The following is a 23,813-nucleotide window of genomic DNA, read 5'->3' as shown; positions in this document are numbered from 1 at the left end:
CAGGAAAAAAAAAAAAAGAGATAGTTTCAGTTTTCGCTGGATGCAGTCTCTTTTCAATATATTAAACATACGAAATTTGTTAATTTAATTGATTAAATTTTAAATTTAATTTATAAAAATTATTGATTTAAATTTTATATACTTATTAATTTTAAAATACATATAATTACTCAAAATATATACAAGCACGCCAAACACCAACATCAAAAAAAAATTCAAAATTTGTTTGTATTGGGCAATCACAACTGAATAGGAGCAACTGAGCAATATCAACACAGCACGTACTAGCTATTGCCATTTTGCAAAGACAATGAAAAAGCTATCCATGTACCTTTTTTTTTCTGCAATGAAAGTAATATAAAAAACAAAAATAATTAAGTTTTATCTCTTACAAACATTTTAATTTGAGTTATTTATCAATTAAATTTAAATTTAACTATATAATTGAATTAAATTACAGTAAGAATCGGTATAAGATTAATGTGCTTGATTTATTTCAATATATATAGTTTTTTTTTTTGGTTTATAACAGACAATGTTTACTCGCGCGTGATTTAGTTGAATATTAGATGCTCCTTTAATCTTAACAGCCGCAAGCCCACATGAAAAAAGGTAAGAGAGAAACTAGCAAAATTTAAAAGTCAGGGACTGATTCATCAATTGCTGTATAGTTCAAGAGCTAATTAAATTTATTTCTTTAACAAAAAATTTGTTTATTAAGTTTCATTCTGTAATGCATAATAAATAAACTCTGACATTTATTAAGTTTAACTTTGGATTTCTATTTAAACTAAAGGGAAATTAGAAAGAACATAATCCAGATGGATTATCTTGAGATATTGTTATAGCATAACTACATGAGATATTTTAACATATTTTTCATTTTAAAATATATTAAAATATTTTTTTATGATTTTTTATAATTTTTAATATCAGTACATCAAAATTATTCAAAAATAATAAAAAATATTAATTTGATATTTTTTTCAAATCAAACACAAAACACACCAAAACACAAAAAGAAAATGATGACTAAAATTCATTGATAATGTATTTTTTGGCAAGATTATGAATTCAGTTCTTTACATTTACGTGGAATTGAGCTCATTTATAGTAAGTGGCAAAATTATAGATATTTAGTGAGGAGGATAAATTTGTTATAAGTAAAAAAAAAAAATTATTGGAGGAATTGAAGTATTTTTATTTGAAATACTTGGGAAAAAATAAAACGTATAAGGACTAAAGTAGAAAATTTAAAACATTAAGGGGGTAATTTCTCCTCTTTTTCTAACACCAGGTTACTTATTAGTCGATCAAGTTAACTCTTATATTTAGTGTGATTGTTTATATTGTTATGGTAATCTCAACCCCCTCCATTTAATTGTTAATTATATAAAAACAATTAAATCATGAAAGATGTTTACTGTAGCCTTTTCACTTTAGATGCATTGTGCTCCCTTTCACTATACATGTATGGTGCTCTCTTTTACATTTCACTGTGAATTGGAGCAATTTTTTTTTTAATTTTGTTTTTTATTTATTATAATTATTAATTTTTTATTTTTTTCTTGAGATATTGTTATAGCATAACTACATAAGATATTTTAACATATTTTTCACTTTAAAATATTAAAATAATTTTTTAAATTTTTTTATAATTTTTAATATCAGCACATCAAAATTATTAAAAAATAATAAAAAATATTAATTTGATATTTTTTTCAAATCAAACACAAAACACACCAAAACACAAAAAGAAAATGATGACTAAAATTCATTGATAATGTATTTTTTGGCAAGATTATGAATTCAGTTCTTTACATTTACGTGGAATTGAGCTCATTTATAGTAAGTGGCAAAATTATAGATATTTAGTGAGGAGGATAAATTTGTTATAAGTAAAAAAAAAAAATTATTGGAGGAATTGAAGTATTTTTATTTGAAATACTTGGGAAAAAATAAAACGCATAAGGACTAAAGTAGAAAATCTAAAATATTAAGGGGGTAATTTCTCCTCTTTTTCTAACACCAGGTTACTTATTAGTCGATCAAGTTAACTCTTATATTTAGTGTGATTGTTTATATTGTTATGGTAATCTCAACCCCCTCCATTTAATTGTTAATTATATAAAACAATTAAATCATGTAAGATGTTTACTGTAGCTTTTTCACTTTAGATGCATTGTGCTCCTTTCACTATACATTTATGGTGCTCTCTTTCACATTTCATTGTGAATTGGAGCAATGGTTTTTTTTTATTTTGTTTTTTATTTATTATGGTTATTAATTTTTAATTTTTCTGATTGCATCTTTTTTGACCAAATTAAAAGGTAATTTCTTATAATTCATTATAGAAAAAAACAATTAAAAGATAGAGAATTAAAATATAAAACACAGCAAAATAGCTTGTCTAGTTTGAAATCCACGCTATAAAAGTGCCTTCTAGTCCACCTAGTTTCATCTTTCTTCATGGTCCCTTTGATTTTTAGAATTTTAATTTTAATCCAAAACTTTATTTTTTTATTTTTCAATCTCAGTTTCAGATATGAGAGAGAGAAAATCACTAAAAAACTATAAAATAGAAAGAAAACAATTGATTAGCTACTTTTCAGTCATAAAAGGTTATTTTTTATGTCTGAGTTTTATTTTAAGAGAAGAGCATGATTAAGATATATTTCCCAACTAACTTTAAGAGATTTTTCGGGATGAAACAAAAAGGAATAACACGATTATGAATTTTGATGGCCACATCCTTGCTTACATGTGGGATTTCAGGAAAATCAGGATTTCGATGAACTACAGGACCAAAAATATGGTTAAAGGTTGGTATCTAGATGAAAAGAGGGCTAAAACAATAGAACTCCATCCAAAGTTAGGTCGAGTCATGATAGAAGAATTTCTTGTAAGAAGAAAGGTAAGAAGCTTGGTGGATACCTAGGATTTTGACCATTCGAGGGAAGAGAAATGCTGAAACTTCATCCATAATATTGTGCCTAGGGTTTATTGAAGTTTTGGTGGTTTTTCTAAGCATTGAGAGGTCTAAGAAGAAGAGTTTGAAGCAATTAGAAATTAAGAGAGGTATGGTGATAAAAAAGAACTTAAAGGACTTTTAAATAGAGAGAAAATTCAAAATTTGGAAATTTAAATTATACCAAGGAAACTAATTGACAAAAGTGTAAATAAAGATGTCAAAGCTTTTTAGTTGCTCATTAACTCTTAATTTGAGAAACAAACTAGCTATTAAAAGGATATTTGAAAGGGGAATAAGTACACAAATATTATAACTAAAAAGAGGTAAAGTATATCTGATAGGAAGAACAAGTCAACCCTGACATGGTACAAGTTCAGACTTACGTAAAGATTAGGTTGTTTCAGATTTATATAAATCAAAGACAGTGTGAACAAGGATATAAGATGAGCAACGATCAATTGTGAATGATTATAAGGTAAAAAAGAAGTTTATATGCTGCAAGATCCTTAAAACAAGGAAGGATCAATATAGATAATTTAAAAATAGAAAGATATAAGATGAGCAACGATCAATTGTGAATGATTATAAGGTAAAAAAGAAGTTTATATGCTGCAAGATCCTTAAAACAAGGAAGGATCAATATAGATAATTTAAAAATAGAAAGGAGTTTATATGTTTCACGATCTGTATATCTCATTTCAGTAACGGGGAACATAAAATATACAACAAAATACTGAGATAAAAATATCTCTTCAAGATAGGACAGCCGCTAGTTATTCTCACACATAAAAGAAAACAAGCTCACAAACACAGGAAGCATACAAAATCAGAGATCCCACATTCTCTAATTTAAGAGACACGCCTAATTACAACTTTAACCACTCCAAGCAAGGGCATAACCCCCAACAAAACCTAGAAGGATAGTAGTCCTTCAAGTATACCTCCCTGCTAAAACCAATAATGTAAAAACTGAATGAACGATCACGATGAGCCATGGTGACGCGTGTCACTGGCACAACAGAAATGGCATGCCTCTCACATATGACCCTGGCAGTGGGAGGTACAGAAGCTCTCTCAGCAATAACTTCGGATGAAAACTTATTGAGAAAGAAGGAGTCAGCGAAAAATGCCGGGCTGCATTGATGTGCTTGAGTGTTGCATAATTGGACACCTTTGGCTCTATGAAAAACTTCATCTGGAACTGATGCTGCCCCACTTGTTGCGCTAACTTTGCGAGTTGAAAGGGTCTTCCTGTTAATAGCAAGGTTTGCACCATTATAAGCACAAATCATTCTTAGCTGATAGATGCATACTTGGAAGCTAGTTATTATATACATGCCATAGTAACAAAACCTTGAAAATATCTCATGCCACCCAAGGAAACTTCATACATGCTGTAGCATAAGTAATTGTAAGGTTACAGTACGTAATGTCACTGCAGTACCTAAAAGGGTTGCTAGTCACAGAATCCTGAAGATACAAAACATTTCGAACGATTTAGCTTTAAGATATTTTTAGTTTTGAGGAACCACATCAGCAGAGATGAATTTATGGCATGAGATATGATGATAATAGTTGTATTGTCAATTCATAACTTAAACAATTATTTATCCTTAAAATAGAAAAGTGATTGTTGTTCCATTGGCAAGGTTGAAGATTTTATTTTTTTTAACATAAACTGTAGGTTGATGAAACATAAAACAGTGACTAAAAATGAAGACGCTGGCCTCCTCTTTAAACAAAGACGAGAAAGTTCAGACAGTAAAGAAATTGCATCAGCATCAAAGTTTTACAGGCAGTGAGAATATCAGCAGAAACTCATATACGTACCACCTAACAATGGCCATATTGCATGACAAAAGACCGCCACTTCCAATGCATTTCTTGCATTTTATCAGCCCACGAGATCCACATGTTGCACAGGGAATTTTCCCTTTTCCAGAACACTTTGTGCATCTATAGAGGAAAATTAGTAAGAGCAAAGCCAACAACCTTGTTAAACATGACATCATTACAAAATATATAGTTAGTAGCTATTAGTTCCAGCACCAACAGTTGAGTTTATCAGACTGGATATTACTCAGACAACAAACTGAGAATTTCTACGCTAGTTAATTGTACAATTTAATGTGCAACAAGAACATTAAAAGTTTGATCACAAGTCATAACCTGATCGGGAATGGGAAAAAACAGCTTACATTGTGTCAGACCCATCTCTATGAGCGATCAAACCCCTTCCATAGCAGGTTGGGCAATCAAACATCTGATTCTCCTTATTAATTCCAGGCTCTTGGTTGGCATTGCATGTAGTACATACAATATCTCCCTTCCCAGCACAATCTGCAAATGTTTAGTAGAGCTGTGTAAGAAATGAGCAGTATAGCTGAAATTTTAAAATACGGGCACAGATGCCTCTTGCACAGCATGGATAGAAGATTATCCAATTGGAAAACACAAAAATAAGACTAAAAGAGGTACAGGAAAACAGGGAAAGTAAATAACCTAGGTAAATATAACTTCTAACAGACTGAATCAAGAATTTTATAGCATAAACACAAAAGAGTCCTTTATTCCAACATACTAACGTGCATACCTGTGCATTTCTCAACAATTTCAGAATGAGGAACTTTGGTCCTTGTTTCTTTATGAGGTATGAAGAGCACAGGGAACTGAGATCTTAGATCCAATTCCCAGACGCCAAGTTCAGGTGCAGTATCCTTTCCAACAATATTCCCACCATGATACGGCTCTGTTTCTCTAATAATTTCCCTCTCCTCTATGAAAGTTTCTAGAGATCCTATATAGACATTGCAGTCTTCCACAGCATGAATCTTCCAGGTCCGAGCAGGACGACTTCCCCAACAACAACGATGGCCAACATGATCAATGAGCAACTCTCGAATCTCAACCTCGTCCAATATTTGCCTGTAAAAATGAGATTAAATCAACAGTGAAATTAAATACCCAAGGTAAAGATGATGTCTAACAGACTTATTTTGTCTCTTACTTCCCTTTAGATCTTCGCATCTGTATTTCATAAAAACAAAATGTAAGGTTACAACGATGAATGGATTGGCACAAAGTTAGTTAATACTGCATGACATATAACAAGACAAATAAGAACTTCTTGACCTCTTCAGTATCGTGCAAACTTACTCTCCGAGTCGTATCTTGCTAGTATTTTCATAATACAAAACGAGGCTATAAGAAGAAAGCGTAAAATCCTTGAAGTGAAAAGGGAAAATAACGGGGATAGATAGAGGATTACAAGCTTAATAATGCAAAACCCAAACCAGTAATGAACCAAGCGAGCAAGCCATACATATAATGAGTCCCAATAAAATCTATCATATCAAATCGGGTAAAAAGGTTTTGTTATACCTCTGAAATTCATTGGTCGATCCACCATAGTCACCACCCACATATCCTCCCTGATAAACAATGGCTTCTTGCTCTGCCCAGGAAAGAAGGAATATTCCCGTTCATGATCGAAATAATGATGGATGCATTTAACTTCCAAAAGACAGATATCATGTGATGCAATACATAAATAAATAAATAGTCACAACAATTGACTGCACGATTGAATTCACTGCATAAAACCTTAGGCTAAGATAGAAAAGGGAAATTGAAACTAGTGATGTAATTTCCATACACTGAAAATATATGTATATATATACCGTTGGGATTGGGTTCAGGCGAGGTGAGCAAGGCGGCATGAATGGAGGGCGGGTAATAATCGGAAGAGGCAGCAGCTGACCGGATTTCATCGACGCTGACTGAAGCGGTGGGCAATACCGAACCGGTTCTCCCCACGTACTGATAGGAGCTCCATTTCTCGCTTTCTCCCAACTCACTCCTGTTTTCTTCAACACACACAACAGAAATCTTATGTAAATTATAATATTGAAATGATAGAAGTTCATACAACAAAGAGAACGATGGAATTAATTTGTACCTGAAAACAGAGGTTCCTCCATGATCGATTGTTTTTGAGAGAGTGGAAATTATTGGCGATTGATCGATTATATATGAACCAATACTTACTCCCTCTATTTATTTTATTTTTTTCTTAGCTGGTAAGGAACCAAATCGCATCGAAGTCAATCCTTCCAATTCAATTGACATGGAGATAAGGTCCCCATGCCGGGTCGGACCCACAGATTGAGCGGGTTTTAATTTTTGTACCGTTTCATTTCCTCCCTCCAGTAAATAAGAGTAAGCAGACAACATACAGTAACAACTAGATCTTGGCCTGCGTTGCACTGTGGTTCTGTATTTTTATTTTTATTTTTTATCTATGGTGTTTAATTACTGCAAACATGTTTTAAATAAATAATTTGAGTTATAGCTATACCTGGATAATAAATTAATTTTATTTTAATTAAATAATAAAAAACAATAATATTAAAAAAATCATTATAATAATTAAATAAAAATAAGCTATTTAAAATGTTTTGTACATGTGATTAATTTAACTGAAAAAGTTAAAATTAAATTATTTGAAAGATGATATAAATAAGGTCAGTTCAATTTATTATATCAGTATATTTATATATAATAAAAAAAATATAAAATAAAATGATGTTTAGTAAATCATAAATTTTATTTATGATTCACGAGTTGTAAGTTTTATATTATAACTCGTAAATCAGATAAAAATATATAATTTTTTTAAAAAGATAAAAAGCATATAATTTTTTTGAAAAAATGATTATGACAATTTTTTTTATATTCTCAATTTTTTGTCTTAAAAAAACAACACAATTTATGTATCACAATTCAAAAACACAACTCTCAATTTATCTCCCCAGCACAATTAAAAAAATCAACACACATCACAATTCATTAAATATAACAATTCATAACTCATTATCATACATAATAAAAATTAACATAATATTTTATTAAATTTAAATTAAATTTATAATTTTTAAAATATTAAAACATGTAATTTAACTAATTTAAAAATCACCCTACCTCATAAACGAGCTTAAAATGCCCGTGGATATATTAACTAATTTAATAATTAGCACTCATGATCTATAATAAAAGCAATCATCTATGTATATATATTGTTCTAAATTATTTTTTTAATATTTTTAAATTAGTATTAATTATAAAAATAATTTTTTCTAAAAAATATTATTTTAATATATTATAAAAAAAAATTCTTTTAAAAAAATCCTTTAAAAGACATTATCACAAGCAAGAAACTCATTCAAGATAAGTGCCAATTGTTTTTTTCCCGAATGTCTTTTCAAGTAGATAACCATGTCTCTCTCCAGGATTATAATATCGACGAGATTCTGGATAATTTCTTGCTCTATCCTCGCAAACTACCTGCATTGTTTGCTTGCCCATTCTAACCAATTACAGCCAAGGCTTCCTCACCACTGTTGAAAACTTTGTACGTAATGGCTCGTGAATAAGCACCCAACGGGTAAGTTACAGCTTACTACAAAAAGTTACTCTCGAATCACAAAATTATCATTAGATTACCTCAACAGAGGTGGATAAGCTTTTTTTCTTGATGACCCGAACAACGGCTAGTGATAAAGAATAGTAACTATCATTTTATCGTCGTCCTTTTTCATCCATTAGAAGATACAGTAGATTTGTTACTAGTAGATTATAATATAGGAAATATATTCTTTAAAGAGTAATTAAATGACTCAAATGCACAATATAATTTATCTAAAATTATAATATACACACACATAATAATTATTTTATTTAAAATAATCAATAGTTTAAAATTTTATTGCTTTAAAACTTTATTCTTATTAAGATACAAGTCTTGACTTGTCTATAAATACATGTACTTGATTATCATCGAGTCATAATTTACAGAAAAATAGATTAGACTTCAGAAATAAAATAATTTTATAAATTTTGCATAGAGCAACAACATGATTATTATTTTAAAGACAAGAAAGGTTAACATCATACATTCAAGTATGTTTTTTATAAATTAAATGCTTCGGCTATATTTATTAAAAGTGAAAAGTATGATAGTTAAAGATATAGAATTATAAATTAAACTAAATTATTTTTTTTACACTGTGATAAAGAACCAAGTTGAAACTTTCATGTTATTCCATTCAAATATTATTTTTAATCCCAATTTTATGAATTCAGAATTTATTTTAGTGATTTTATTTGATTATTCAATTTCTCATTAGAACAATAAGATAAATAAATAAATAGTCGTGCTTAAATTTATTTGCTTTTTCGTCACAATAGTAAAGATGGAAATTTTAACTGCAAACCTTTTTTTAAACTCCCGCACATTGATTTCATAAATTAACTAAGAGAATTAGACTTCAGTGATTAAAAAGTGAGATTTGGAAATTAAAAAGAGATATGTGAGGAGATTGAGATTTGAAATTTAGGTGTATATAAGAGCTAATTTAAAAAATAATTAAGGGGTCTTTGAGATTTAAACCCCTTTTTGAGATGAGTACTCACTGCTGAGCTACTGTCAATGCCATTGTAACAGTGCTTGAAAAATATTATTACGTGACTATTAAGACTTGAACCCATGTCCTTTCCATGAACAACTAAAGAAGTCACCAATTAGATACAACATGAATATCTCAAAGGTATGAAGGAACAAGATATACCATATGCTACAATAAAATAATTTAAAAAAATTATTATTATTATTATTATTAAAATCTAAAGGAAAATAATATAAGATGGTGATTTTAGCCATTTTTTTCTGTTTTTGTGATGTCTCTCCAGCCATATGTAGTTAATTTGTCATCTATATTTTATGAATATCGCATATGTGGTTGTAATATTATTCCTAAAAGTTCTTTATTGAATAGAAAACTTTTATGGATGGTAATTTTTAGAAATTTCAAAATTAAATTTATTCACGAGTTATGATAATTGTACTTATTATTATATGATTTCATTTCAACTTTCTAGGATTTTTATTAAACAAAATCAATACATGTTTAGAATTTTTTTAAAATTGATTTTCAGTGTTCTAGGCATTCCAGGGGTATGAAGGAATAGAAAGCTTAAGGGAAGAAATATTTTTTATATATATTTAATTTGGTCTTAATTTTAGGTCATAATAAATTAATTAAATTCAAGAGGTTGTATGATTTTTAATCTTGGAAAAAATTAAAATTGGTTTGGGCTTGGATGAAAATCTAATTTAAAATAAAAGTTTGGCTAATTAAAATTTTGGTTAGGTTAGATCTTTTATATAAGTTATTGAGTTTAAGGTTTAGAGCTGATAATAATTGATTAATGGGCCTAATAAAATTAAATTGGGCTAGAATTAAAACTAAATAGAAATAATAAAAAAAATAATTAATTTGATTATATTTCAGGTATAAGTTAAAACTCAAATTAATTAGGTTTGGGTTTAATTTAATTAAAACCTATAGAAATTTGACTGGGCTAAAAAGACCTAATAACCTAATAGGGTTAATTTTTAGCCTATCTTTTTAAATCTAATCAATACATAGACTTGGGCTAATATAAAAATCTAAATTCATGAGATAAATAAATAGATTAAAATTGTAATAATGTATTTAAGAAAATACCATTGCTATTAAAAACAAAATCTTAATAACATTGAATATTTAATAAATTTTTAAAATAATTATAATTAATAATTTTATACAGTAATGCATATCTACCTATAATAATGTTTAATGCACATCTACCCATAATAATATTTAGATTTAGCTATTAAATATATATGATTAATAAAGCAAATCTTATGCATAGAATGCGTTTCTATCATAGAATACGTTTCTATTTGCTTGGAGGTTTAGATTTTGCTTTTAAAATTATTATGGTTTTTTATATTATTATGTTGTTTCTAAATGTTATTTAAATTCTTAATTTTTATAGCTGCTTTTAATATTTGTATAAACAATGATTCTCATATTCCCTCTCTGAATGGGATTTAAAAAAAAAATTAAAGGATAAAATCTTTTTAATATTAGGGTGTACAAATTTAGACCTTGTATTTTTTGTGGATGAGCCATATATGCTAACGAAATTAAGTTTCATCATATATAGAATAAAATATGAAATGTGATAACGATCCAATTATTTAAATATGATGCTTATAAAGGCTCATATTAGTAAGAGCATTAGAGACTTAATTCCTAGATGCAATAAGGTCAAGAACTACATGAAGGCTCCTAAAGAACAATTTGTTAATTCTGATAAAGCATTGGCTAACATCTTTATGGATAACTTGTCTATAATGAAACATTACATATCAAAAAGTGTACATGAAGATATAATAAAAATAAGAGACATTGTTGTTCAACTTAATTCTTTGAAAGTTTATATTTGTAAATCCTTCATTATTTATTTGATATTCAACACTCTCCCTCCATAGTATAAACCACTCAAGGTTTTTTATAATACACATAAAGAAAAATGGTTTGTTAATGAGATTTTAATCCTGTGTATATATAAAAAAAGAAGAGGATAAAACATGAAAATCATGAAAGTGCTAACTATAACACTCGTAAAGAAAAAAAAAAAGATGAGAAAATAAGAGAAAAATAAGTTAACAACACATAATAAAAAAATAAGAGAAAGGTGCTTTTTAAAGGATATAAACATGTTAGATCAAGCAAGATAATGGTTTGCTTTTTCTACAAGGAAAGGGGACACAAGTAGAAATATTATCTAAAACATAAGTAATGGCTTAAAAAGAAAGGTAATTATACTATCCTTATGAGTTATGAATCTAATTTCCTAGACTTTTCATGAAATATTTGTTGGATTAAATTAGGTATTATAACGAAAGATATAAGCTTTGTTAAAGGATATTAAATATTTTTTTGTCAAAGAACTTTGAAATAAAGGATATGAGTAAATTCAATTATGTTATTGACATATAGATTCATAGAGACAAGTTTAAAAGGATATTAGGTCTATCTTACAAGGCCTATACTAAAAGAGTTCTAGATAAATTCAAGATGAGTGAATGCAAAGCTAATACAATACTTATAGTGAAGGATGGTAAATTTAATCTAATTTAATATTCGAAAAATGCTTTGAAAAATAAAAAAATAAAAAAACATTCTTTATGTATCTTTGGTTGGGAGTTTGATGTATGTCTAGGTATGTATTAGGTCTCGCATAACATTTGCAATAGTAATGCTTGACAAATATCAAAGTAATCCAAGAATTGCTTATTGAAAAGCCACCAAAAAAGTTATAAGATATCTATAAGAAACTAAAAGTTACATGTTATCTTCTAAGATATTGTAGAGTAAAGTTTTCTTAATTAAAGAATTTGCCAAAAATACAGAGAGCATAAGATTGGCCTGGTACATTTAAATGTTTGATTATTTTTAATAACTAGTTGATTGTCAATAAATAAGTGCGCTTACAGCTTTGCTCCTATAATGTCTATTAGGATATTTGACCCAATAAAATTTATTTATGAAAGATTGTACATTGTAATACATGGTAGGATATACATGTTTGTGTAAAGATTGTACATTGTAATACATGGTAGGATATACATGTTTACACATAAACAAAACTGTTATGATTCATGCACTATTTTTCATTCAGTATTTAAACAATATTTTGGTCGTATTTAGTTTTACGATTCTTAGCTTCTTGTATATTGTGTATATAATCTAAGTGAAATAACATAGAAAATATCTCCTTTCAAAAGTCATTAAGTGACTCAAATAAACAATATGATTTTATTTAAAATTAACACTCACACACATATAATAATTATTTTATTTAAAACAATAAAAAATTAAGAGTTTATTACTTGAAAACTCTATCTTTGATGGAAGGATAATCAAGTACTCTTATTATGACATGAGTCCTGATCTATTTATAATATATATATATGACTACCAACTTACAAATACACACACACATCGAGCTAAAAACTTTTTCTCTACTTCTCTCTATTATTGAGATAAAATAGTTTTTTAGATTTTGCATATATTTTTTGCTTGAAGATAAGAAGCTACCATCATGAATTCAAGAATGTTTTTTTTAATTGCTATATTTATTGAATGTTAATGACATGATAGTTAAAGATCTAGAATTAGAGATTAAACTAAAATATTTTTTTTTTACATGTTATAGCTAAAAAAGTTATAGTTAAGAAAATCAAATAATCTTGTTTTAGAAAAAAAAACACCATACAAGGCCACTACATATTCATATTCAATATAGATAAATCTAATGTATTTTTATTTAGTTAATAACATAATGGGTTAAAATGAAACTTCCATGTATCATGCAGAGAAAGAATAGTAGTAAATAGTAAGTTGACTCATGCCCCTTTGTAAATTGGATTAACTTTTTCTAACGAAAAATAAAATAAAGAAACAAAAACAATGTAGAGTCCTTTTCAACGTATTTTCAAGTATCAAGAGAAAATTTAATTGTGAAATGAAACTTTTCAGAATTTATTTTTTAATTAATTATATAAAAATAAAAAAAATATTTTTAGAAAATATAATGAATAAAATAATAGAGAAAAGATGTATTTTTTCCAATCCTTTTTTATTCATTCAATTTTTCATTTTTTGACAATAAAAAGTTTTTTTATTTATAAAAAAATAGTTCATTAAATAGTTCATGGAATGAAAAGTAGAAGCAATTAAAAAATATATTAACAATAACTATAATGACTTGAACTTCATTTTTATAGAATATTCATGATAAAAAATATTAAAAAAGAATCTACATGCATATTCATGTATAATAACTAAATAAATAATCACTAAAATTATATAAAAAAAAACCACGTAATCATTGTCTTCTGTGAAAAACAAATTCAAAATTAAATGTTATTCAATGAAATAATATCCCAAAAACATAAATTTTAATTTTAATTATTATAATTTTATTTGAAAAAGTTAAAAAAATATAATTATTTTATTTGAAATGATTTTAATTAAAAAAAAAAAAAACTTTATAAGATGAGCCAAAACGCATGGGCTATATGTGTTAGACTTTGACTCACAACAAAGAAGGTCATGCACGCGGGGCTATAAAATCACACAACGCATCGTGGGTTTGTAAAGTTAAACTAAAATATTTGAGTTTATTTATTTTTAATTTTTTAATTGGATAAACAGTAGCATTTTAAAAAATATAAAAAACAGATAATATATTATTTTTAGTAGCAGAGAATATGTTGTTTGTTATTGCAAAATCCAACTACTAAAAAGGTATTTGGAAAGTCAGGATCTTAAAAAAAACTAATTTTTAATTATTTTTCACTTGAAAAACACTTAAAACCATCTCAACGAATTTAACCTTAAATCACTATTTAATCAATCAAAAAATAAAAACAAATAAAAAAATAGAACTCTCGAAGCCCAATATATCCATTCCGACAATGTAAAAGATAGAAATACTTAAATAATATTTCTCTTTTCAAATAAAAATCATAAACATCAACATCAATATCAATATCGTTCTTTTATATTGCCAAAAAGTGGTCAAATGAAAGCTTAAAATTGGAAAACAAGCAAAATAAAGTTTTGAATTAAAATTAAAAATTTAAGGACTAAAGGGACCAAAAAATAAAAATGCAGAAACTCTAGGGACTAAATTTAAAAACAATCTCATGAACAATAAAAAAGTGGACAAAAGGCTATATTTTATTTAAATATCAAATTTGATTTCATTCTCAAAGCTTTAATCATTTCCAAACAATTAGATTAAATATTATTCTGATAGATCAAACATCAAATTAAGTCTTGAATATATTTTTGTAGGACGTGATAACCCAAAATTCCTATCAATATAATGTATAAGAAGGAATTTGAAAAAAAATAAAATTGAATAGCAAAAATAAAACATATATATATATGGAATCCTTATTCCAATACGCAGACTACTCTCACACAGCAAGATACTGATCAATTTTTTTTGTTTTTGTTTTTTTTTTAATTAATTTTTAATTTTTTTAGATTAATATGAGTGTAGCAGACTATGAATAATATTGAGTAGTGGGGTGCAAAAGAATAAATGAGGGATGACGATGAATAGCAGAAGTGAACAAGACAAATCAAAAAAGAACCATTTGCGCCACCTGCGGCTTGGCTCGAGTTGGTTGGTCTCTTTTCCCAAGATTCGATTTGCACGAATCCCATTGTTTCCTTTTCCCCTTCCTTTATTTATTTTCCCTCCTTCCTTCTCATTTTCTCTCCAGCTAAAATAATTGAAGCAAAGATGGTGGCCGATTCCAAAGGTAAATCCGATATCTCCTTCGCCGGAACTTTTGCCAGTAGTGCTTTTGCCACTTGTTTGGCTGAGGTAAGGATACATGAATTAGTCCCCATTTCTTTGCTCCTGATGATCATGCTTTTGTCTTGTTGATTTAATCGTGTCTTTCTGTTTAAAAGATTTTGACATCTGAGCTAATCTAATGTAATAATCCGAAATTAAGATTTTCAATGAAGATTTTATATTTTAGTGAAAGCTACATCTTTGTCCTTTAACACGGTTTTGTTCTTTTATATCACTCTTATCATCAGTTAAAAACTTGCTGTTATTTTTTTTTTGAAAAAAACAAATCACTCATTCCATTTAAATTGAATCTAGTTCCTTTATCCTATCATCCATAATAATTAGTTTAATTATGTTAATTGAAATCAATGGTTACTGGGCAATCATTTTTTCATACAGATTGTATCTTGAATTATGCTTTTTTAGGCTATATCTGTTGAGTTAAATTGTTGGAACTGCGCTTTCTTTATTTATTATCCTAGATGAGCAATGACTAAGTTTTATAATTGGTCAAGAGAGCTTATTAAGGCTGACTGTCTATGAATGCAGATATGCACAATTCCGTTGGACACTGCAAAGGTTAGGCTGCAGTTACAAAAGTCGGCTGTTGCAGGGGATGGATTGGCCTTGCCAAAATACAGGGGTATGTTGGGCACGGTTGCTACCATTGCTAGGGAAGAAGGGTTGTCAGCGCTTTGGAAAGGAATTGTACCTGGATTGCATCGACAATGTGTTTTTGGAGGGTTAAGAATTGGGTTATACGAGCCGGTGGGTTTCTAAATGGTCTTCTATCGTGAAGTAGTGAGTTAATTCATTATGTGCTGTATGATTGCTGATTATTGTGACAATTAAAACTCGATGGTTGTCAGGTTAAGAACTTTTATGTGGGCAGTGACTTTGTTGGAGATGTTCCTTTGACCAAGAAGATTCTTGCTGCACTTACTACCGGTGAGCTTAATTTGCCAATGTTTAGAAATAACTTGAAAGAAAAATTTGTCTACTAATATGTACATTCTTGATTCTGATACAATTGCTGGATGCCTGCTTTTTTCTTTTTCCCGTGTTGGTGATGCACTTCTCTCATCAATCAGGTGCCATTGGAATCACTGTGGCAAATCCAACTGATCTTGTGAAAGTTAGACTTCAGGCTGAAGGGAAATTACCACCTGGTGTACCAAGGCGCTATTCTGGAGCTTTGAATGCATACTCAACGATTGTGAGACAGGTATCGAAATGAAGAAAAAGACAATTGAAAAATGTAGCCTTTATATTAGTCAGTCTGTTTTAACCCAGTTTTCTAACTTTCAGGAAGGATTTGGGGCGCTCTGGACTGGGATTGGACCCAATGTAGCAAGAAATGCTATTATAAATGCTGCTGAACTGGCCAGCTATGATCAAGTGAAGCAGGTGAACTCAATATGCAACAATTTGATGCCTTTTCCACAATTGCATAGAATATTATGTACTATTTCTAATTTTACTATTCAATGCAGACAATTTTGAAAATTCCTGGATTCACAGATAATATTGTCACTCATCTTTTTGCTGGTCTGGGAGCTGGTTTTTTCGCTGTTTCTATCGGTTCCCCAGTGGATGTGGTAAACTGTCTATATCTGTATAAACACTAATATTTCATAAGGATATTATATGCAATATGTGCTCAAATTATAACCAGTTCAAAATTAACCAGCATCTACAATGCAGTTAGCAACCTTTGTTTATGAACTAGTCTGTTCATTTACATTCCCACTTCTCCTGGCCTCTTGGGTCAATGACCTGTTTATTATATTCCTGCCAAGTATATTTCAGTTGCATGCCTCGTTTTAATGCTTTTTGTTTTTTTAAATTTATTGTTGCAGGTCAAGTCGAGAATGATGGGAGATTCTGCATACAAAAGCACACTTGATTGTTTCATCAAGACTTTGAAGAATGATGTATGATTGGTTACCTTTCAATTTATATATCTCTCTTCTGGAAAGGAAGACGAGTTGTCATTGACATGTTAATAGGTTTACTATTAATTATATCATAAGCTAAGTACAAGTACTTTATGTATATTATTGCATCTTAGATTCTATTTTATCCAAAATAACATTTATGTTTAGAGTAATGCTAGGGATGCTAAAAGTTTGCAAATAATCATTTACTAGTTGCCAGCACATAGAAAAGTTGATAAAATCACGATGACACGGCCCTATCATATTTGTTCCATACATACCATAATCAAAATTGATTATTAATTTATCATCTCTCAGATGTCACTTTACTAGTTAATAAAAGAAATTTAGCAAACTAGTTAGCATCTCTAGCATATGCTTATGCTTTTAACTTTAAGGGGAAGCATTTGTTTCGTATGAATATTCTAGGCCATTTTATGTTTTCAACATATCTACATGTGCAAGTAATTAGAGCAAATTACTATAGAATATGATGTTTTCTGCAGGGCCCGCTCGCTTTCTATAAGGGCTTTATTCCAAATTTTGGAAGGCTGGGATCTTGGAATGTGATAATGTTTCTAACTTTAGAGCAGGTACAAGTTGTAGAAATTCGTTCTCCAATTGGTATTTGTTTCTCCTTTTTAATAGCTTGGTTTCTTTCAATTTCTGCGGTGTTTTTAATAATCTGGCCTGCGCACCGGTTTTCAACTTCCTTCAGGTAGCGGGTGTCTCAAACATATTCAGTCATTATTTTATGTAATTATTTTCAGCAGGCACACGTTTGGTTGTTTGTTTACTAATTACTTTTAGTGGCTTAACACTATATTTTTTTTTTCTTTACTATCTCAGGCAAAGAAATTTGTCAGAAACTTGGAATCATCTTGAGCTTCAACATGATGGCGAAGCTACAATGCATGGGGATGATGGAAGTAGTCCCTATAACAATAAGTTCCTCGTCTGTCATTTCTCTTGTTTAGATGAGGAGTCCTGCAAGGGAAATCATAGTAACTCAAAAAAGCTTTGAAATAATTTTTTGGTACTCGATTTTTCATACTTCTTGATTTGCCTTCTTGGGTCCTAATTGTTTCCTTTTCGTAAAAGGATTGAACTTGGAATTATCATAGAACGAACTTGTTGCCTTGTTTTTTTTTATCTACATGTCGCTAGAATTCTTTTTTATGTTCAATTTTATTTTTCCAAAATTTATCGTTCTCCAGCTAGTTTGGGTTTGAGGCATTGATGTTCTTCCCTGGTTCTCATTTTCATGCAACTGTCCCTCTCAGGCCTCTGCAAATGTAAATGCAACTGTCCCTCTCAGGCCTCTGCAGCACCACCTCAGTATGAACCATTCCTCCAAAGAAATCTCTCTATCCAAGGAGATTGCTTATTTTCCTCACATCTTGGATATAAATCATAAACATATCTTTATCGGCAAGCTCTTTACAGATCAAGATGATGATATTTCAGTGTTTGGATTTTTTTATTTTTACTTATTTTTTATAAATTAAGTTGTTCCTCTATTGATAATAGCACAATCAAGTGTGTTGATGGATGTATATTACGATTTTGTGGGTATTTCTGTTATATGATCCATTCATATCTGAAACAGCCCATTATTTACATAAGTCTGGATTGTTATCAAGTGTAATCTGTAATTAAGTTTTGGCCCATTCTTCCTGACACGGACTTCGTTTCTTCTTGATTAATTGTGTACAACAATATTATAACATGAAAACACACTGATCAGATTAATTAACCAGAAATAGATCGATTTCACTTTGCGATTTCTTTTCTCCTCTGCCATGAACGCCAAATCTCACACCTCAACAACACTCAAAATCTCACAAAACTAAATCATAGATTTGATAATCCCTATCCTTTGTGATCTTTCTGATTCGTGAAACCAGAGGACATTATTATCTCCAAAGTAGGCTTAAGTGAATGGTGGTCTTAAACAAAATTATAAATGTAGCTCTTTACAATATTAAAGAATTTTATTTTTATTTTTTATATATATCTAATAACTGGGACTTCAGGCAATGTTTATTTTGTACTTGGAATTCTTTGTTTCGTGACGGCACTTTTTATTTTATAAAGTATAATTAATAAATATACTTTATTTATTTTTAGAATATTTTATTAAATATGAGCCTTGTACAAATAGCCCAGATTTTGACCACCTTAGATTATCCCGAACACCTTGTAACCCTCCTTGCAATTGTTTCCAAGAACTCACATCACATCAGGCTGGTTGACAAGATATCAAAAAAAAAAAACTAAAAGGGCTCATCTTTTTTTAATAGCATGTGAGAAAACATTGTAAATTTAAACAGTATATTAACTATACTTCAATGCACTGAATAATCTTGGCTTTGGAGATAGAGTTGTTTTTTCAGGGATTAAAATGTTATTTATCAATTAATCGGGAATAATTTCATAAATTTATATTTTTTATATAGTGAAATTACTTTATAACCCTTAAAAGCTAAAAAATAGGTTTTTTGTCCAGGTTTTTTGTGTATTTTTAATTTTATTTGCACATTTAAAAAATAACAATACTCTTAAAAGCTCAACAATTTTTGGTGTCTGATTGATTTCAATTCAGAATAAATATTCATGATTTCCCTGACTTGTTCTTAGTTGTGTAATTAGGATTTGTGGATCCTCGTTTATTTTTTTTTTATTATTAATGTAATAACTGTTTTATATTAGTTTCATCACATGATAAGAGGTTTTTATTTTTTAATTAGCTTGGCAGACGACAAGTGGCTGCAACCTCTAAATCGACACGAGCCGTCGTTTACAATTACTCAAAGAAGAATACAAAGAGAATCGACACGAGCCGTCGTTTACAATTACTGAAAGAAGAATACAAAGAGCCTCCTTCCCTATTGAAGAAAAATCCCAGTTATCATTTCAGATTGTTTAGGGTTTGGTGGAAAGATGCTGATTCGACTTAGCAAGCCATCATCAGAAACTGGTGGCGGCGGTGCTGCTGGTGGTGGAGGAGGGGCGGTCGTGAAACCCTTAACGGCAGAAACAGTGACGGTTGCTTGCCCAGACCACCTTGTACTTGCTGATCTTCCCGTAGCAAAAGGCATTGGGAGTGCAACCGCTGCTACCATTGTCAAGACTGTGGGCCGCAGATCGCGGCGTCAGCTTGGCGAGCGAGTCCATTTTTGCGTCCGCTGTGATTTCCCAATTGCCATCTACGGTCGCCTGGTAAATTAATTTCGAGTGTTCCTGTTTTGTCTTATTTATTTATGTTTTTGGTGACATCAATAATTAGGAATTAACAATTTAATCGAAACTGAATGGAGAATTTAGATAAAGAAATGGTTGAATATTATGGAAAGGGGAAAGTTGAAGAAACATGGTAGGGGGTAATATAGTCTTAGAACATTTTCGAGATTCTTGGCTGCTAAATTATGTTGATATTCACCCATCTGAATATACATTTCGGGTTTGTAGTATTGATATTGATACTAGTCGGAGCAGAAGTGTTGGCTGACGGCTGCCGTGCTCTTCTTTTGTGTGTCCTGAAGCTTTTTTTTTTTCTTATTAATGAAAATTTTAAAGGGACTATAAAACAAGTGCAGTGGAGATGGGAATGTTAAATGGATGTTTGAAAACTAAAAGCATTGTAGGTAGGTGGAGGTCGCAGTCATTGTTAATAAGTTGAATGAAGAGCCACTCAAAATGGTTTGGCTACTATATTGAACCATGAATTTGAGAAGTTAATGCTGTGTTCCAGTACGAAGCACAGATTGTCAATGCTCCTTCCAGTGCAATCTGTGCCCCGGAACAAATGGTCACATCTGTTTGTGCATATTAATCCAAGATCCTCTGTTTAATGCTAGAAGTGTTATTATAATAGCTTGATAAGATACTTCTGTGTGTCGTGTAGTTATTCTAAGAGCTTGATGTGGGAGCTAACAAAATTATGTTTATGCAGAGTCCTTGCGAGCATGCTTTCTGTCTTGATTGTGCTAGGAGCGATTCAATATGCTATCTGTAAGGAGATTTCTGATCTTTTGTATACTTGCAACAAAGTTACGAGTTGTATAGTGCCACTGAAATATATGATTTTCGATACATGTAGTGCGAAGATGTTTTTGTAGCTTTCCAGAATTTTGAAATGTGATTTTGAGTTTCTTTTCTCAGAGAGTGATGATCAATTAATTTCATGTGAGAAGCTGAGAAATAATTCCTGGAGGCTTCTAAGAATTTATGTTGAGACTCCTTTAATTCTTTAGTAACTAGGTGTGAATCATTACAAGATGTCAGTTTTTCATGCCTCTACCTTTTCCGACCACAATCAGAATTTATTGGAATTTATAGTGTCTTGTAAATCAGATTTATGTTGAGTTTCAGCCTTGAAAAAAAATCCCTAACTGTTTTACCGAGCCAAAAATTAAGAGACAACCCTTTTCTCCAAAAAGAACAACACACACAAACTGAGAGAGAGACAGAGAGAGTGAGAACATTTTATTTCTTATGCTTTAATTGTGAATTTGCAACTCTAGCAACTGCTAATATCTTTATCCGTACATGCTGCCATCAAAGGGCAGGTCCCCTCAAGTTCCTCTTGCAGCAAACCTGAAGATATGCTTGGTGTTGTATAGTTGTTTCTTCATTTTATTTCATCTACATGATGTGACTCTCGCATGTATATAAAACATTGGAGGATGATAAAGTCTGTTGATGCTAAACTAGCTGCCAGTATCTCTGTTTCCTATTGGCATATCTATATGACCTTAGTTTGGTTTGCCTGCTATTGTCTTGATGAGAATATAGAACTATGCTACTATAACTGCAGTTATGTGGGGTAGACTTAACAAAAGAGAGCAATTTTTCTAAGGTTCATTAATTCAATCTATATTCAAATTCTTACCTTGTCTATGAAGAATTCACTATCTGTTTCTGATCTTTCATGGAACACAGTTGTGATGAACGTATTCAGAAGATTCAGACAATCAAAATGATGGAGGGGATCTTCATCTGTGCAGCTCCTCATTGTCTTAAATCTTTCCTGAAGAGTTCTGAGTTTGAAGCTCATATTCATGATAGCCATGCTGACCTTTTGCAACCAAATGCAGTGAAAGATGAGGGCAACGAGTATGAAGTTCAGAGTACTAAACAACCAACAGCATCAGATTCCACTGTTCGAGCTCCTCCAAGGCCAGTTATTTCACCTGGTTCAAGTTCTCAGCTTCTTGATTTTGAAGAAAAAGCTCGTCGGCAGCAGCCTAGAGAACCACTACAAAGGCCAATGATGTCAAAACCACCATATTTTGGGCAAGCCCAAAATTACCTATCGGAGCCTCAGCTAAATAATAACCATCCTCCAGGGTTTGACCGACCTGTCCAACAGAGTCATTTTCAACAGATCACACAGGGTCATCCACAGCAAGAATCCAGCCAGTTTGCAGACAAGCAACAGGGAATGGTATCTGAGACCCCCATGCCTGAATACCCGCCTATGCATTCCATTCAACCATCAAACTTTGTTGTGCCAATGAATTCGAATCCTCTATTAACTCCTCAATTTGGTCTTCCTCCTTTCCAAACTGAGGGAGCTCAGCCATTCTATGTTGCACCCTATGAGATGGGTCAGATGGCCAGGCCAGATTCAGCACCAGATGGTGGAGCAGAACAAGGGTCTTTGTTGGGCTTCCCACCAGGCCCAGCAGGTGGTATGAATTTCATGGCAAATTATTCTCAGCCCTGGAATTCTGGACCAGCACCAGGGAGCCAGGGAATTCCTGATGCTTTTGCAAACTCGTCAGATTCTCAGGGAAATATTGCATTTTATCAAGGAGACTATGGGCGAAATCCAGGAATTCTACCAATGGTCCCTCCTCCCCCACCCACTTCCAACAAGGGGATGGAAGCTATACATGCTGGTAATATGGATCATCGAGATGGCAAAGGTATATTGGCACCACAGCCCTTTAAACATCCACCACCACCTCCGCCCCCCTTGCCTCATGCGTCACAGTCCAAACGGGGTAAATATTATTCTGGGGATATGGGCCATGAGGGGCCTGATTTTGGATGGCAGCATGAGAACCGGGATGGTTTTGGAAGTGGGCAGGAGTAGAGAAATTGCATTGTTTTGCTGCTGTACCTTGTATTGAATTTTAGGGAACTCTTGCTTGGACCAGCTATATGCCTATATATCCTACCAGTTTTTGCTTCATCCCCTGCCTGTACTTGTTTTTCTCTATTATGGGCGTTATTTATGTGTATTTTTCTCCCCCGGAATTCTTAGCTTGTTTGTTCGCAGGAAAGTTATTTTTTTTTGAAAAATGAATTCTGGAAAAAATAAATTCCTGAAAAGTAAATTATTTTTCGATATTTGATAGTGTTATGGAAAATAAAATTGAAAATGGATATTTGGTAGTGTTATGAAAAATGAACTTGAAAACATTTTCCAGTATTTAGTTATATTATATAAAATAAATTGGAAAATAATTTATTAATGTTTTATTTTTCTCAAGTTTATTAAAATAATGAGAAACAAATCTTATAAATTAAAAAATTGAATAATAATGAAATTGAAAAAAAAATAATTTCATAAATTATCTCAAATAAAATAAATAATAATCAAAATAATAAAGATTAATTTTTTTTAA

At 30.6% G+C, this 23,813-nt stretch overlaps 3 protein-coding genes and 1 long non-coding RNA gene across 4 annotated transcripts; 2 read left to right on the top strand and 2 right to left on the bottom strand.

Annotated features, from left to right (window-relative positions):
* Positions 1 to 3,579: 3,579 nt before the first annotated feature.
* LOC105121976 (chaperone protein dnaJ-like protein) lies at positions 3,580 to 7,050 on the bottom strand. Its single transcript, XM_011020867.1, has 7 exons — positions 6,930 to 7,050; positions 6,652 to 6,837; positions 6,353 to 6,425; positions 5,565 to 5,896; positions 5,170 to 5,311; positions 4,802 to 4,927; positions 3,580 to 4,222 (listed from the first exon to the last, which is right to left on the bottom strand). Exons 1-7 carry the CDS (start codon positions 6,949 to 6,951, stop codon positions 3,838 to 3,840), a joined length of 1,266 nt encoding a protein of 421 aa, XP_011019169.1. The 5' UTR covers positions 6,952 to 7,050; the 3' UTR covers positions 3,580 to 3,837.
* A 7,900-nt stretch (positions 7,051 to 14,950) lies between these two features.
* On the top strand, positions 14,951 to 18,326 carry LOC105121975 (mitochondrial uncoupling protein 1-like). Its single transcript, XM_011020866.1, has 10 exons — positions 14,951 to 15,061; positions 15,162 to 15,265; positions 15,788 to 16,006; positions 16,108 to 16,186; positions 16,330 to 16,463; positions 16,547 to 16,645; positions 16,732 to 16,836; positions 17,098 to 17,172; positions 17,682 to 17,768; positions 18,025 to 18,326. Exons 2-10 carry the CDS (start codon positions 15,182 to 15,184, stop codon positions 18,058 to 18,060), a joined length of 918 nt encoding a protein of 305 aa, XP_011019168.1. The 5' UTR covers positions 14,951 to 15,061; positions 15,162 to 15,181; the 3' UTR covers positions 18,061 to 18,326.
* A 9-nt stretch (positions 18,327 to 18,335) lies between these two features.
* On the bottom strand, positions 18,336 to 18,929 carry LOC105121974 (uncharacterized). The gene is made up of 2 exons (XR_841633.1): positions 18,496 to 18,929; positions 18,336 to 18,460 (listed from the first exon to the last, which is right to left on the bottom strand). It is a non-coding gene; the product is annotated as an uncharacterized LOC105121974 (long non-coding RNA).
* Positions 18,930 to 20,023: 1,094 nt separating this feature from the next.
* Positions 20,024 to 23,423, top strand: LOC105121972 (RING/U-box superfamily protein). The gene is made up of 3 exons (XM_011020862.1): positions 20,024 to 20,397; positions 21,131 to 21,189; positions 22,120 to 23,423. The coding sequence occupies exons 1-3, from the start codon at positions 20,119 to 20,121 to the stop codon at positions 23,276 to 23,278; spliced, it is 1,497 nt and encodes a 498-aa protein (XP_011019164.1). The 5' UTR covers positions 20,024 to 20,118; the 3' UTR covers positions 23,279 to 23,423.
* Positions 23,424 to 23,813: the final 390 nt, after the last annotated feature.

This window comes from Populus euphratica, unplaced genomic scaffold (genome assembly GCF_000495115.2).
Source record: "Populus euphratica unplaced genomic scaffold, PopEup_1.0 scaffold46.1, whole genome shotgun sequence".
NCBI classification, from domain to species: domain Eukaryota; kingdom Viridiplantae; phylum Streptophyta; class Magnoliopsida; order Malpighiales; family Salicaceae; genus Populus; species Populus euphratica.
The sequence above is the reverse complement of the archived record's forward strand: the minus strand, read 5'-3'. Positions and strand labels throughout refer to the sequence as shown.